General features: G+C 44.9%; 1 protein-coding gene across 4 annotated transcripts in view; it reads right to left on the bottom strand.

The window, feature by feature from the left end:
* Positions 1 to 5,972: 5,972 nt before the first annotated feature.
* SLC4A2 (solute carrier family 4 member 2) overlaps positions 5,973 to 17,146 on the bottom strand; it is a 76,449-nt gene continuing 65,275 nt past the window's right edge. For all 4 annotated transcript variants that reach the window (XM_072154565.1, XM_072154566.1, XM_072154567.1 and 1 more), the window contains 5 exons: positions 16,917 to 17,083; positions 16,585 to 16,838; positions 11,905 to 12,074; positions 11,614 to 11,787; positions 5,973 to 6,611 (listed from right to left, as the gene is read on the bottom strand). In XM_072154565.1, the coding sequence (XP_072010666.1) occupies positions 6,531 to 6,611; positions 11,614 to 11,787; positions 11,905 to 12,074; positions 16,585 to 16,838; positions 16,917 to 17,083 (846 nt within the window). In that variant the 3' untranslated portion in view covers positions 5,973 to 6,530. The remainder of the gene's footprint in view (positions 6,612 to 11,613; positions 11,788 to 11,904; positions 12,075 to 16,584; positions 16,839 to 16,916; positions 17,084 to 17,146) is intronic.

Genomic DNA, 17,146 nt, shown 5'->3' with positions numbered 1-17,146 from the left:
GGACTCCATAAAATCAGCCACCGCCATTCTACAGCAAAGCAACTACATGGCCAAAATAGACCTGGCCGATGCTTATCTCCACATTCCCATCAGGAGAGGTCACAGAAAATATCTGAGAATAGCAATTGTGACCAATTCAAGAACTCTTCACTACCAGTTCACCTGTCTGCCATTCAGCATTACATCAGCCCCTCGCGTCTTCACCAAGACCACCATAGTTCTGGCGGCTGCACTGAGACTTCGGGGGATACAGATCGTGCCCTATTTGGACGACTGGCTGATCATAGCAGAGAATCAATCTCTCTTGAAACTTCATCTTCAGATGACAATCGATCTTCTACAACAACTGGGTTTCCTAATCAATTGGGAAAAATCCCTTCTTATTCCAACAACCAGAATTCAGTTCCTGGGGTATATTCTCGACTCGTGCAGTATGACTATTCATCTTCCTCAGGAGAGAATCTTGAAAATCAAGCAGTCCATGCACTACCTTATTAAGACAAGATGCTCAACGGTCAGAACAGCCATGAGGGTCCTGGGTCTGATGACTTCAATAATAGAAGCAGTTCCTTGGGCAAAGGCACATTTCAGACAGCTACAACTCAACATTCTGGCTGTTTGGAACAAATCTCCAGCAGGATTCGACAAACCGATTGTACTAACTCCTCAGACCAGAGTCAGCCTCGGTTGGTGGTTGAGGAAGAATTTGGCGTCCGGCAGATCTTTACGTTTTGTTCAACCCCAGATCCTGACAACCGATGCCTCATCCTCAGGTTGGGGGGCCCACCTCGGCAATCTCTGGGTTCAGGACAAATGGAATTCCACAGACAGGACTCTGTCCTCAAATCAAAGGGAATTGAAAGCCATTTATTTAGCCCTGAAATTCTTTCAGACCCATCTGAAAAAACAGCATGTGAAGGTACAGACCGACAATCTGTCATGTATTACATAAACAAGCAAGGGGGTACCAGGAGCACACCCCTCATCAAACTGTGTCAAAAGATTATCTCCTGGGCCGAGGAAAACCTTCAGAGTCTGTCAGCAGTCCACATTCGAGGGTCTCTGAACACTCAGGCAGACATTTTAAGCCGCTCTCAACTAAGACCAGGGGAATGGTCCCTGAACAGTGTTATCTTCCAACAGATTGTCAGTCGGTTCGGTTGTCCACAAATGGACATGATGGCGACCAAACAGAACTCGAAGTTGCCAATGTTTTGCTCTCTTTACAGGTCAGACCAACCCTATGCAGTGGATGCCCTGTCTCTTCCCTGGACCAACCTGTTCGTTTACATATTTCCTCCGATACCGCTCATTCAGAGGATACTTTACAAAATCAAAGAAGAGAAACCGAATGCAATTCTGATCCTACCATTTTGGCCACGCAGAGTATGGTTTCCTCTTGTAATGAGGTTGTCCAAGGGCGAATATTGGAAACTTCCTGCAGTTCCACATCTCTTGGAACAGATGGGGATTTTCCATCCATCACCACAGAAGCTACAGCTTACGGCCTGGAGATTGAGAAGAAGACCCTAACAGGTCTAGGTCTTTCATCCAGAGTTATAAAGACATTGTTGTCAGCTAGAAGACCAGCGACCATTAAGTCCTATGGTAGAGTTTGGAAAGTCTTCACATCCTGGTGTTCAGATAATTCTGTATCTGAACCTTCAGTCTCAGATATTCTTACTTTTCTACAGGATGGCCTTGATAAAGGTTTAAAACCTGCTACCTTGAAGCTTCAGTTTGCTGCAATCAATGCTTTAAATAACAATAGATTCTCATCTAATCATTTAGTACGGAGATTCTTCAAGGCTTTAAGGAACATCAAACCTCCTATTAGGCCACCATGTCCACAGTGGGATCTTGCCTTGGTCCTCCATCATCTCACAGAACCTCCCTTTGAGCCTATACAGGAAGCTTCTCTCAAATGTTTATCATGGAAGATCTTCTTTTTAGTTGCCGTTTCCACTGCTAGAAGAATTTCAGAGCTGCAAGCCTTATCCTGCAAAGAGCGATACTTACAGATAAGACCAGACTGCATCATACTAAGAACCGTTCCATCGTTTCTTCCTAAAGTGGCCTCAGTTTCTAATTTAAATCAGGAATATTATCTTCCAGCTTTGTGTCCAACTCCTGCTAATGCTCATCAGCAAGTTCTGCATCTTCTGGATGTTAGAAGATCCGTCTTGACTTATCTAGAGAAGACAAAATCTTTTAGAAAATGTGAATCTCTGTTTCTCCAATTTCAAGGTCCAAGAAAAGGGATGAAGGCCTCTGCAGCCTCTCTCTCTCGATGGATAAAGCAGAGTATTTCTATGGCTTACAGAGCCTTGGGACAACCTTCACCTTTACAGATTAGGGCTCATTCTACAAGATCTACTGCTACTTCCTGGGCAGAGTATGCAATGCTCTCTATAGATCAGATCTGTCAAGCAGCTTCTTGGACTTCTTCTAATACGTTTGCTAAACATTACAGGCTGGATGTCTCCTCAGCTGGCTCAGCCTTTGGCGTATCGGTGCTATCTACAGTGGCTTCGAAAATTTGTCCCCCCCTTTGATTTGCTACCTAAATCCCATCAGTGCTGCCTGTAGGACGAGAGGAAGATCTAAATTTTGCTTACCTGAAAATTTCTTTTCCTCGAAGTCCAAAGGCAGCACTATTATATTCCCTCCCAATAAAATAATTTTTTTGCTGCATAAAACACGCCTCTTCCTTGACTCCTAGGATACTTATAGGGCAGTCGGTTAATTGATTTATTGTTAATTAACATTGTTATTGTGTTCTTCTGTCATAATTAGGACTCCAGACTCTTACCCATCAGTGCTGCCTTTGGACTTCGAGGAAAAGAAATTTTCAGGTAAGCAAAATTTAGATCTTAGGAGGGAGGCTTTTTGGATCTTCGCACTAAATTCCAGGTATCCTCATGGCATGAATTTTAAGAATGACCTGTCATATATTTACTAACAACTCTTATGAGGACAAGTGTATGTATCTTAGATATATCTTCTATACATTTATGTCTACATTTCTTGTGTAAACTTTATACAAGTTAACTTTTTGTAAACTTTACACAAACTTTACACAAGCTAACTGTTGTGTCGACGCCACTAATTGTTCAGGTGTACCTTAGGGTTTAAAGGTTTGTTTTTATTGTTGCAGTGCATACCATGATTAACCCCTTAAGGACGCAGGGTTTTTCGGCTAATTTCTCGCTCTCCAACTTCAAAAATCCATAACTTTTTCATTTTTACGTGTACAGACCTGTGTGAGGGCTTATTTTGTGCGTAACAAATTTTACTTTCCCGTAATGTTATTTATTTTAACATGCCGTGTACTGCGAAGCTGCAAAAAAATTCCAAATGTGGAAAAATTGAAAAAAAACTGCATGTGCGTCACGTTCTTGTGGGCTCAGTTTTTACGACTTTCACTCTTCGCTCCAAATAACACGCCTACTTTATTCTTTGGTTCGGTGCGATCGCGGTGACACCAGATTTATAGGTTTTATTGTGTTTTAATACATTTTCAAAAATTAAACGAATGTGTACAAAAAAGAAAAATTTTTTTTTGCCATTTTCTGAAGCTAATAACTTTTTCATACTTTAGCGCACAGAGCTGGGGGTGGGGTCATTTTTTGCGAAATGAGGCGACGTTTTCATTGCTGCCATTTTGAGGTCTGTGCGACATTTTGATCATTTTTTATTTCATTTTTTATGTTATGTAAAAAGGTGTAAAAGTCGCATTTCGGACATTTGGGCGCCATTTCCCGCCTCGGAGGTCACCGCCGGCCGTAACCGTTTTTATATTTTGATAGATCGGGCATTGTGGGACGCGGCGATACCTAATATGTCTGTGATTTTTACTGTTTGTTATGTTTTATATCCGTTCTAGGGAAAGGGGGGTGATTTGAACTTTTTATATTTTATTAATTTTTTTTATTTTTTAAACTTTTTTTTTTCTTTTTTTTTTCACTATTTTTTAGACCATCTAGGGTACATTAACCCTCGATGGTCAGATCGCTCCTACCATATACTGCAATACTTCTGTATAATACTTCTGTATTGCAATATATGGCGTTTTTGCAGGTCTTACATTACAATGAGCCACTGGCTCATTGTAACGAACCTGCATAAACCATGTAGCCTCGTGTCAAGAGAAGACCTGAGGCTACCATGGTAACCGATCGCCGCCCCCCGATGACGTTCGGGGGCGTGGCGATCGAAAAAAAGATGGCGGCGCCCGCGGGGCGGCGTTTGCGGGCGTTTAGAGGGTTAATAGCCGCGATCGGTGCAAGCACCGACCGCGGTTATTAGCGGTGGGGGTTTTGTGCAAAATGCAAAAACCCCCACCTCTGTATGAAGAGGACTCAGCCCGTGAGCCCTCTTCATACATCCCTTATACCTCTGCGACGTAGAGCTACGGCGCAGAGCGTTAAGGGGTTAAGGCTCCGCAGTGAGCTGAAACGCGTAGGTTTTTTTGCCTCTGCAACCTGCACCGTCCATGCACTCAATGGGGGTCATTTACTAAGGGCCCGATTCGCGTTTTCCCGACGTGTTACCCGAATATTTCCGATTTGCGCCGATTGTACCTGAATTGCCCCCGGATTGTGGCGCACGCGATCGGATTGTGGCGCATCGGCGCCGGCATGCGCGCGACGGAAATCGGGGGGCGTGGCCGAACGAAAACCCGACGTATTCGGAAAAACCGCCGCATTTAAAAACCGAAAAAGTGTCGCTTGGGGAGCGCTTACCTTCACCTGGTCCGAGGTGGTGCATTCCGGCGCGATGAGATGACTTTCAGCGCAGCAGCGCCACCTGGTGGACGGCGGAGGAACTGCCTTCATAAATCCCGTCCGGACCCGAATCCAGAGCAGAGAACGCGCCGCTGGATCGCGACTGGACCGGGTAAGTAAATGTGCCCCAGTGTGTGCTTTTTAATGGATATTTAATAAAGCGATGTTTTGAATTTATAACATGTGCTCCGGCTACCACAGTTTTTTCCTTGGATTATTATATTATTATTATTATAAATGTTATTATTTTTATTATTATGGAGACTATTATTATTTTTACTATTATTAATAATCATCATCTCCGTAATAATAATAATAATAATAATCTCCATAATAATAATAATAATAATAATAGTCGCAATAATTACAATAATCTCTGAGAAGATCCCTCCCTATATACCAAAGCATTAAATCTGTGTCACAGTGTAACAGTAGCAGTCACAGTTCTTAGTTACCAAAATTTTAATCCTTGTTAATCACAGAGGTTATAGCTCAGTTGGTTGGGGCGCTGTGTTATTATTGTACATGGACACTGCAGGTTCTGGGTTCAAATCCCATAGAGGATCATTTTTTTTTTTAATTGAGATGATGGAGGACCTCATCTTAGGAGCGATGGCGGCACAAACGCTTGACACCAGTTTTGTTAGATTTGAACAAGGGAGGGGGGGCTCCCTCTCCGGGGCGCAGGTCTATGTCCACGATTGTGTGGAAGGGGCTCACGAGGGTCTTGTGCACTTACCGTAGAGTCGGACCTCCAGATGCTCCAAGTCATTGTGTGGAACTGTAGATCCGATCATTTTAATCATCCAGCTGACGAGTCCAATGGCCATTATGCAGCAGGAGGACGGTGGGGTGTGGCCTGTGGACTTTGGGGTGTGGCAAGTGGGGTGTGGCCTGTGGGGTGTGTGGTGGGGCCTGTGGACTTTAGGGTGTGGTCTGTGGGGTGTGGCCTATGGGGTGTGGTCACCTCATTTTGGGCTGAATTTGTGACATCTTTTCTGAGATAGCCCGGCTTTGTCTTCTTTCCTTCCCGGGGGGGGGGGGGGGGGATTTCCTGGAGTTGGGGTCATTACTAAATCCAATGCTGGAATTCTCATCCTAGGAATTTAATGGCCACCACCAGCCAATCACAGCCCTGCCGACCTCCGCAGGGAGGAGCTTGTAAACACCAGACAATCTCGAAAATACACACACGGAAATATTTATTCCGAAAAATTAAATTAGGTGCAACTACCTCCTACATCAGAAAGTGAGTACACGCAGATAAGACGCGTGTGACAGGGGGAGGGGTGACGGTACATTCCACAGCCACCTGCCGGGGGAGGGGCTTCTGGGAAAGGGCAGGGTCCACCAGGATAATAATACTGAGTATCACCCTGTCGCTACATGTCACATCTGCTGCACTCTGGGCGGGGCTTATGAGAGTACTCAGGGGCAGGTCTGAGGGGCGGCAGCCGAAAATATCCAGGAGGGCGGCAGCTTCACCTCATCGGCTGACGAGTCAATACAATATAAGTTAATGTAACAGTAATGTCCATAAGAGGGCGCTAGAGAGCGAGCTCACAGTCTGTATCCAGGAAAGCCCCACCTCTACTGTAAACCCCTCCCACGAGGAGCTCAGCCCCTCCTCAAATCACTTCTACATTTGATTACACAGACAAGAAGATTCCACGGGTTGGTCCACCAAAAATCTTCTGCCGTACGACTAAGGCCATAACCACGAAATCCAAGGCACGGAAACATTTACACTGGCATCGGCATCTCGTTATATTCATCCACCCCCTCCTGCTCATCGAAGATCGGCTGCACATCATCAGCGTCCAACTGCGGAGAGACGAGAGTCTAAGAGACCTAAGAGTCTAAGAGGTCCCAAGCCACCAATCACCTGCTGAATCTCATCTGTATAATATATCATCCACTGTCTACTGGATATTACACCTCACCTGTATCTCACCTGTCACCGTGTATTATACTGTATACTGGATATTACACCTCACCTGTATCTCACCTGTCACCCTGTATTATACTGTATACTGGATGTTACACCTCACCTGTATCTCACCTGTCACCCTGTATTATACCGTATACTGGATATTACACCTCACCTGTATCTTACCTGTCACCGTGTATTATACCGTATACTGGATGTTACACCTCACCTGTACCTCACCTGTCACCGTGTATTATACTGGATATTACACCTCACCTGTATCTTACCTGTCACCGTGTATTATACCGTATACTGGATGTTACACCTCGCCTGTATCTCACCTGTCACCCTGTATTATACCGTATACTGGATGTTACACCTCACCTGTATCTCACCTGTCACCGTGTATTATACCGTATACTGGATGTTACACCTCACCTGTATCTCACCTGTCACCGTGTATTATACCGTATACTGGATGTTACACCTCACCTGTATCCCACCTGTCACCCTGTATTATACCGTATACTGGATGTTACACCTCACCTGTATCTCACCTGTCACCGTGTATTATACCGTATACTGGATGTTACACCTCACCTGTATCTCACCTGTCACCCTGTATTATACCGTATACTGGATATTACACCTCACCTGTATCTCACCTGTCACCCTGTATTATACCGTATACTGGATATTACACCTCACCTGTATCCCACCTGTCACCGTGTATTATACTGAATACTGGATATTACACCTCACCTGTATCTCACCTGTCACCCTGTATTATACCGTATACTGGATATTACACCTCACCTGTATCCCACCTGTCACCGTGTATTATACCGTATTCTGGATATTACACCTCACCTGTATCTCACCTGTCACCGTGTATTATACCGTATACTGGATGTTACACCTCACCTGTCACCCTGTATTATACCGTATACTGGATGTTACACCTCACCTGTATCTCACCAGTCACCCTGTATTATACCGTATACTGGATGTTACACCTCACCTGTATCTCACCAGTCACCGTGTATTATACCGTATATTGGATGTTACACCTCACCTGTATCTCACCAGTCACCCTGTATTATACCGTATACTGGATGTTACACCTCACCTGTATCTCACCTGTCACCGTGTATTATACCGTATACTGGATGTTACACCTCACCTGTCACCCTGTATTATACCGTATACTGGATGTTACACCTCACCTGAATCTCACCTGTCACCGTGTATTATATCGTATACTGGATGTTACACCTCACCTGTATCTCACCTGTCACCCCTTATTACACCGTATACTGGATGTTACACCTCACCTGTATCTCACCTGTCACCGTGTATTATACCGTATACTGGATGTTACACCTCACCTGTATCTCACCTGTCACCGTGTATTATACCGTATACTGGATGTTACACTTCGCCTGTATCTCACCTGTCACCGTGTATTATACCGTATACTGGATGTTACACCTCGCCTGTATCTCACCTGTCACCGTGTATTATACCGTATACTGGATATTACACCTCGCCTGCATCTCACCTGTCACCGTGTATTATACCGTATACTGGATATTACACCTCACCTGTATCTCACCTGTCACCGTGTATTATACCGTATACTGGATATTACACCTCACCTGTATCTCACCTGTCACCGTGTATTATACCGTATACTGGATATTACACCTCGCCTGTATCTCACCTGTCACCCTGTATTATACCGTATACTGGATGTTACACCTGACCTGTATCCCACCTGTCACCCTGTATTATACCGTATACTGGATGTTACACCTCACCTGTATCTCACCTGTCACCGTGTATTATACTGTATACTGGATGTTACACCTCACCTGTATCCCACCTGTCACCCTGTATTATACCGTATACTGTACGTTACACCTCACCTGTATCTCCCCTGTCACCCTGTATTATACTGTATACTGTACGTTACACCTCACCTGTATCTCCCCTGTCACCGTGTATTATACCGTATACTGGATGTTACACCTCACCTGTATCTCACCTGTCACCCTGTATTATACTGTATACTGGATATTACACCTCACCTGTATCTCACCTGTCACCGTGTATTATACCGTATACTGGATATTACACCTCGCCTGTATCTCACCTGTCACCGTGTATTATACCGTATACTGGATATTACACCTCGCCTGTATCTCACCTGTCACCGTGTATTATACCGTATACTGGATGTTACACCTCACCTGTCACCCTGTATTATACCGTATACTGGATGTTACACCTCACCTGTATCTCACCAGTCACCCTGTATTATACCGTATACTGGATGTTACACCTCACCTGTATCTCACCAGTCACCGTGTATTATACCGTATACTGGATGTTACACCTCACCTGTATCTCACCAGTCACCCTGTATTATACCGTATACTGGATGTTACACCTCACCTGTATCTCACCTGTCACCGTGTATTATACCGTATACTGGATGTTACACCTCACCTGTCACCCTGTATTATACCGTATACTGGATGTTACACCTCACCTGTATCTCACCTGTCACCGTGTATTATACCGTATACTGGATGTTACACCTCACCTGAATCTCACCTGTCACCGTGTATTATATCGTATACTGGATGTTACACCTCACCTGTATCTCACCTGTCACCCCTTATTACACCGTATACTGGATGTTACACCTCACCTGTATCTCACCTGTCACCGTGTATTATACCGTATACTGGATGTTACACCTCACCTGTATCTCACCTGTCACCGTGTATTATACTGTATACTGGATGTTACACCTCACCTGTATCTCACCTGTCACCGTGTATTATACTGTATACTGGATATTACACCTCACCTGTATCTCACCTGTCACCATGTATTATACTGTATACTGGATATTACACCTCACCTGTATCTCACCTGTCACCCTGTATTATACTGTATACTGGATATTACACCTCACCTGTATCTCACCTGTCACCGTGTATTATACTGTATACTGGATATTACACCTCACCTGTATCTCACCTGTCACCGTGTATTATACTGTATACTGGATATTACACCTCACCTGTATCTCACCTGTCACCGTGTATTATACTGTATACTGGATGTTACACCTCACCTGTATCTCACCTGTCACCGTGTATTATACCGTATACTGGATATTACACCTCGCCTGTATCTCACCTGTCACCCTGTATTATACCGTATACTGGATGTTACACCTGACCTGTATCCCACCTGTCACCCTGTATTATACCGTATACTGGATGTTACACCTCACCTGTATCTCACCTGTCACCGTGTATTATACTGTATACTGGATGTTACACCTCACCTGTATCCCACCTGTCACCCTGTATTATACCGTATACTGTACGTTACACCTCACCTGTATCTCCCCTGTCACCGTGTATTATACCGTATACTGGATATTACACCTCGCCTGTATCTCACCAGTCACCGTGTATTATACCGTATACTGGATGTTACACCTCACCTGTATCTCACCTGTTACCGTATATTATACTGGATGTTACACCTCACCTGTATCCCACCTGTCACCCTGTATTATACCGTATACTGGATATTACACCTCACCTGTATCCCACCTGTCACCGTGTATTATACTGTATACTGGATGTTACACCTCACCTGTATCTCACCTGTCACCGTGTATTATACCGTATACTGGATGTTACACCTCACCTGTATCTCACCTGTCACCGTGTATTATACTGTATACTGGATATTACACCTCACCTGTATCTCACCTGTCATCGTGTATTATACTGTATCAGTGGTCACTTACACATTTCATTTCTCGGTCAGTGAATATTCTTCTTAGTATGAAAATCCTCAGAGGAACAGTGAGGATGAGGATGAAGGGGAAGGCGAGAGACGCGGCCGTGGACATGACGGCCCATAGAATGGCCAGACAGACCAGCTGCAGCGCACCTGTATCTCACCTGTCACCGTGTATTATACCGTATACTGGATATTACACCTCACCTGTATCTCACCTGTCACCGTGTATTATACCGTATACAGGATATTACACCTCACCTGTATCTCACCTGTCACCGTGTATTATACCGTATACTGGATATTACACCTCGCCTGTATCTCACCTGTCACCGTGTATTATACTGTATACTGGATATTACACCTCACCTGTATCTCACCTGTCACCGTGTATTATACCGTATACTGTACGTTACACCTCACCTGTATCTCCCCTGTCACGTGTATTATACCGTATACTGGATGTTACACCTCACCTGTATCTCACCTGTCACCAAGTATTATACCGTACACTTGATATTACACCTCACCTTTATCTCACCTGTCACCCTGTATTATACTGTATACTGGATGTTACACCTCACCTGTATCTCACCTGTCACCGTGTATTATACTGTATACTGGATATTACACCTCACCTGTATCTCACCTGTCACCGTGTATTATACTGTATACTGGATGTTACACCTCACCTGTATCTCACCTGTCACCGTGTATTATACTGTATACTGGATATTACACCTCACCTGTATCTCACCTGTCACCATGTATTATACTGTATACTGGATATTACACCTCACCTGTATCTCACCTGTCACCCTGTATTATACTGTATACTGGATATTACACCTCACCTGTATCTCACCTGTCACCGTGTATTATACTGTATACTGGATATTACACCTCACCTGTATCTCACCTGTCACCGTGTATTATACTGTATACTGGATATTACACCTCACCTGTATCTCACCTGTCACCCTGTATTATACCGTATACTGGATATTACACCTCACCTGTATCTCACCTGTCATCGTGTATTATACTGTATCAGTGGTCACTTACACATTTCATTTCTCGGTCAGTGAAGATTCTTCTTAGTATGAAAATCCTCAGAGGAACAGTGAGGATGAGGATGAAGGGGAAGGCGAGAGACGCGGCTGTGGACATGACGGCCCATAGAATGGCCAGACAGACCAGCTGCAGCGCTGTGAAGAGATGCATCCGGAGCGTGCGCACCTGAGGGCGAGACACGGCAGGTGAGCTGGGACACAACACATCCCCCTCCTCCGGGCTCGGCCGCACCCTTACACCGGGGGGAGGGGACACTTACCCACACCTGCTTTATGGACCTACCTTCTTAACATAAATTTCATCAGGATGATGCTTCGGGGGCTTCAGGAGAAGTTGGATGCGCTCATAGAACTGGATTCCGTTCAGTGAAGTGATCCCCATATACAGAAATATCCCAAACAGAACCGCAAGTGGGATCTTACGAAGAACCTCTCCAATCACAATGGAAAGTCCTAACATATAAGAGTCTGAGGTCAGTACAGAATCAGACAACGAGGACCTGACCAGGATATGCAATGCATCTACATCTGGTACCAGGATATCCAACGCATCTACATCTGGTGCCAGGATATCCTACTGATCTACATCTGGTACCAGGATATCCAACGCATCTACATCTGGTGCCAGGATATCCCACGCATCTACATCTGGTGCCAGGATATCCCACTGATCTACATCTGGTACCAGGATATCCTACTCATCTACATCTGGTACCAGGATATCCTACTCATCTACATCTGGTGCCAGAATATCCTACTGATCTACATCTGGTACCAGGATATCCTACTGATCTACATCTGGTGCCAGGATATCCTACTCATCTACATCTGGTGCCAGGATATCCAACGCATCTACATCTGGTGCCAGGATATCCAACGCATCTACATCTGGTGCCAGGATATCCAACTCATCTGTATCTGGTGCCAGGATATCCTACTCATCTACATCTGGTGCCAGGATATCCAACGCATCTACATCTGGTACCAGGATATCCTACTCATCTACATCTGGTAGCAGGATATCCTACTGATCTACATCTGGTACCAGGATATCCTACTGATCTACATCTGGTACCAGGATATCCTACTCATCTACATCTGGTAGCAGGATATCCCACTCATCTATATCTGGTAGCAGGATATCCTACTAATCTATATCTGGTACCAGGATATCCTACTGATCTATATCTGGTAGCAGGATATCCTACTCATCTACATCTGGTAGCAAGATATCCTACTCATCTACATCTGGTGCCAGGATATCCTACTCATCTACATCTGGTGCCAGGATATCCTACTGATCTACATCTGGTGCCCGGATATCCTACTGATCTACATCTGGTGCCAGGATATCCTACTCATCTACATCTGGTGCCAGGATATCCTACTGATCTACATCTGGTGCCAGGATATCCTACTCATCTGTATCTGGTGCCAGGATATCCTACTCATCTACATCTGGTACCAGGATATCCTACTCATCTACATCTGGTGCCAGGATATCCTACTCATCTGTATCTGGTGCCAGGATATCCAACGCATCTACATCTGGTGCCAGGATATCCTACTCATCTACATCTGGTGCCAGGATATCCTACTCATCTACATCTGGTGCCCGGATATCTTACTCATCTACATCTGGTGCCAGGATATCCTACTGATTTATATCTGATACCAGGATATCCTACTGATCTACATCTGGTACCAGGATATCCTACTGATCTACATCTGGTACCAGGATATCCTACTGATCTATATCTGGTACCAGGATATCCAACGCATCTACATCTGGTGCCAGGATATCCAACGCATCTACATCTGGTACCAGGATATCCTACTCATCTACATCTGGTGCCAGGATATCCTACTCATCTACATCTGGTGCCAGGATATCCTACTGATCTACATCTGGTGCCAGGATATCCTACTCATCTACATCTGGTACCAGGATATCCTACTCATCTACATCTGGTGCCAGGATATCCTACTCATCTGTATCTGGTGCCAGGATATCCAACGCATCTACATCTGGTGCCAGGATATCCAACGCATCTACATCTGGTGCCAGGATATCCAACTCATCTACATCTGGTGCCAGGATATCCTACTCATCTACATCTGGTGCCAGGATATCCTACTCATCTACATCTGGTGCCAGGATATCCTACTCATCTACATCTGGTGCCAGGATATCCTACTCATCTACATCTGGTGCCCGGATATCATACTCATCTACATCTGGTACCAGGATATCCTACTGATCTATATCTGGTACCAGGATATCCTACTCATCTACATCTGGTAGCAGGATATCCTACTGATCTACATCTGGTACCAGGATATCCTACTGATCTACATCTGGTAGCAGGATATCCTACTCATCTACATCTGGTAGCAGGATATCCCACTCATCTATATCTGGTAGCAGGATATCCTACTAATCTATATCTGGTACCAGGATATCCTACTGATCTATATCTGGTAGCAGGATATCCTACTCATCTACATCTGGTGCCAGGATATCCTACTCATCTACATCTGGTGCCAGGATATCCTACTCATCTACATCTGGTGCCAGGATATCCTACTGATCTGTATCTGGTGCCAGGATATCGAATGCATCTACATCTGGTACCAGGATATCCTACTGATCTGTATCTGGTGCCAGGATATCCTACTGATCTGTATCTGGTGCCAGGATATCCTACTCATCTACATCTGGTACCCAGATATCCTACTGATCTACATCTGGTGCCAGGATATCCTACTGATCTACATCTGGTGCCCGGATATCCTACTGATCTACATCTGGTGCCCGGATATCCTACTGATCTACATCTGGTGCCAGGATATCCTACTCATCTACATCTGGTACCAGGATATCCTACTCATCTACATCTGGTGCCAGGATATCCTACTCATCTGTATCTGGTGCCAGGATATCCAACGCATCTACATCTGGTGCCAGGATATCCAACGCATCTACATCTGGTGCCAGGATATCCAACTCATCTACATCTGGTGCCAGGATATCCTACTCATCTACATCTGGTGCCAGGATATCCTACTCATCTACATCTGGTGCCAGGATATCCTACTCATCTACATCTGGTGCCAGGATATCCTACTCATCTACATCTGGTGCCCGGATATCATACTCATCTACATCTGGTACCAGGATATCCTACTGATCTATATCTGGTACCAGGATATCCTACTCATCTACATCTGGTAGCAGGATATCCTACTGATCTACATCTGGTACCAGGATATCCTACTGATCTACATCTGGTAGCAGGATATCCTACTCATCTACATCTGGTAGCAGGATATCCCACTCATCTATATCTGGTAGCAGGATATCCTACTAATCTATATCTGGTACCAGGATATCCTACTGATCTATATCTGGTAGCAGGATATCCTACTCATCTACATCTGGTGCCAGGATATCCTACTCATCTACATCTGGTGCCAGGATATCCTACTCATCTACATCTGGTGCCAGGATATCCTACTGATCTGTATCTGGTGCCAGGATATCGAATGCATCTACATCTGGTACCAGGATATCCTACTGATCTGTATCTGGTGCCAGGATATCCTACTGATCTGTATCTGGTGCCAGGATATCCTACTCATCTACATCTGGTACCCAGATATCCTACTGATCTACATCTGGTGCCAGGATATCCTACTGATCTACATCTGGTGCCCGGATATCCTACTGATCTACATCTGGTGCCAGGATATCCTACTGATCTATATCTGGTGCCAGGATATCCTACTGATCTGTATCTGGTACCAGGATATCCTACTGATCTGTATCTGGTACCAGGATATCCTACTGATCTGTATCTGGTACCAGGATATCCTACTGATCTGTATCTGGTACCAGGATATCCTACTGATCTATATCTGGTACCAGGATATCCTACTGATCTATATCTGGTACCAGGATATCCTACTCATCTACATCTGGTGCCAGGATATCCTACTCATCTACATCTGGTGCCAGGATATCCTACTCATCTACATCTGGTACCAGGATATCCTACTGATCTGTATCTGGTGCCAGGATATCGAATGCATCTACATCTGGTACCAGGATATCCTACTGATCTGTATCTGGTGCCAGGATATCCTACTGATCTGTATCTGGTGCCAGGATATCCTACTCATCTACATCTGGTACCCAGATATCCTACTCATCTACATCTGGTGCCAGGATATCCTACTCATCTACATCTGGTGCCCGGATATCCTACTGATCTACATCTGGTGCCAGGATATCCTACTGATCTGTATCTGGTACCAGGATATCCTACTGATCTACATCTGGTACCAGGATATCCTACTGATCTACATCTGGTACCAGGATATCCTACTGATCTACATCTGGTACCAGGATATCCTACTGATCTGTATCTGGTACCAGGATATCCTACTGATCTGTATCTGGTACCAGGATTGATCTGTATCTGGTACCAGGATATCCTACTGATCTACATCTGGTGCCAGGATATCCTACTGATCTACATCTGGTGCCAGGATATCCTACTGATCTATATCTGGTGCCAGGATATCCTACTGATCTATATCTGGTGCCAGGATATCCTACTGATCTATATCTGGTGCCAGGATATCCTACTGATCTGTATCTGGTGCCAGGATATCCTACTGATCTGTATCTGGTACCAGTATATCCTACTCATCTACATCTGGTACCAGGATATCCTACTGATCTATATCTGGTGCCAGGATATCCTACTGATCTGTATCTGGTGCCAGGATATCCTACTCATCTGTATCTGGTACCAGGATATCCTACGGATCTACATCTGGTGCCAGGATATCCTACTCATCTACATCTGGTGCCAGGATGTCCAATAGACAGATCTTGAGAACAAAGCAGCCCATGGACATGTAAAGGAGACAATGTGTTGGGGCAGTATCTTCTCACCTACGAGGATGGCCACCAGCAGTCCCGTCACTCTCTGCTCTTTCACCTCTTGGATTTTTGGTTTATCTCCAGGCGCCACGGCCTTACTCATAACAGTCAATGCGTTGGCATGTGTGACGGAGCGAACAGTAGTGGCCGCCATCCAAGGCAACCCAAAAAGTGCCGATATTCCACCCATTACCACAATGAGCAGCAAGTCCAGATGAAAGCCCGAGCCCTTCACCAGCATCCGCTCCTTCTTACTAATAATCAGCCTGAAGGAAAAAGTCACCGTTACCAAGGAAATCCACAGCAGCTCCAGAGACTTTACCAGACATGAGGTCTGCACTCACGTAGTGATCTGAGTCTCCATGAAGATCAGGATATAGACCAGGATAGCTGGAAGAATACTGGCAAACATCATCCAGATAGGGAAAGGCTCCACAGAGCCCAGAGGGTTGATCACCCATCCCCTCTTCTCTGGGGAGGTCACCTTGAATCCATCGGGAACACTGAGCTTCTGTGAAGAGACATTGACAACACTGGTCAATACTCCCCACACATGGGTGATTGTACAGCACCC

Source organism: Engystomops pustulosus, chromosome 5, assembly GCF_040894005.1.
Source record: "Engystomops pustulosus chromosome 5, aEngPut4.maternal, whole genome shotgun sequence".
Lineage (NCBI taxonomy): Eukaryota > Metazoa > Chordata > Amphibia > Anura > Leptodactylidae > Engystomops > Engystomops pustulosus.
Note: the sequence above shows the minus strand (reverse complement) of the source record. Positions and strands in the feature narration are given on the sequence as shown.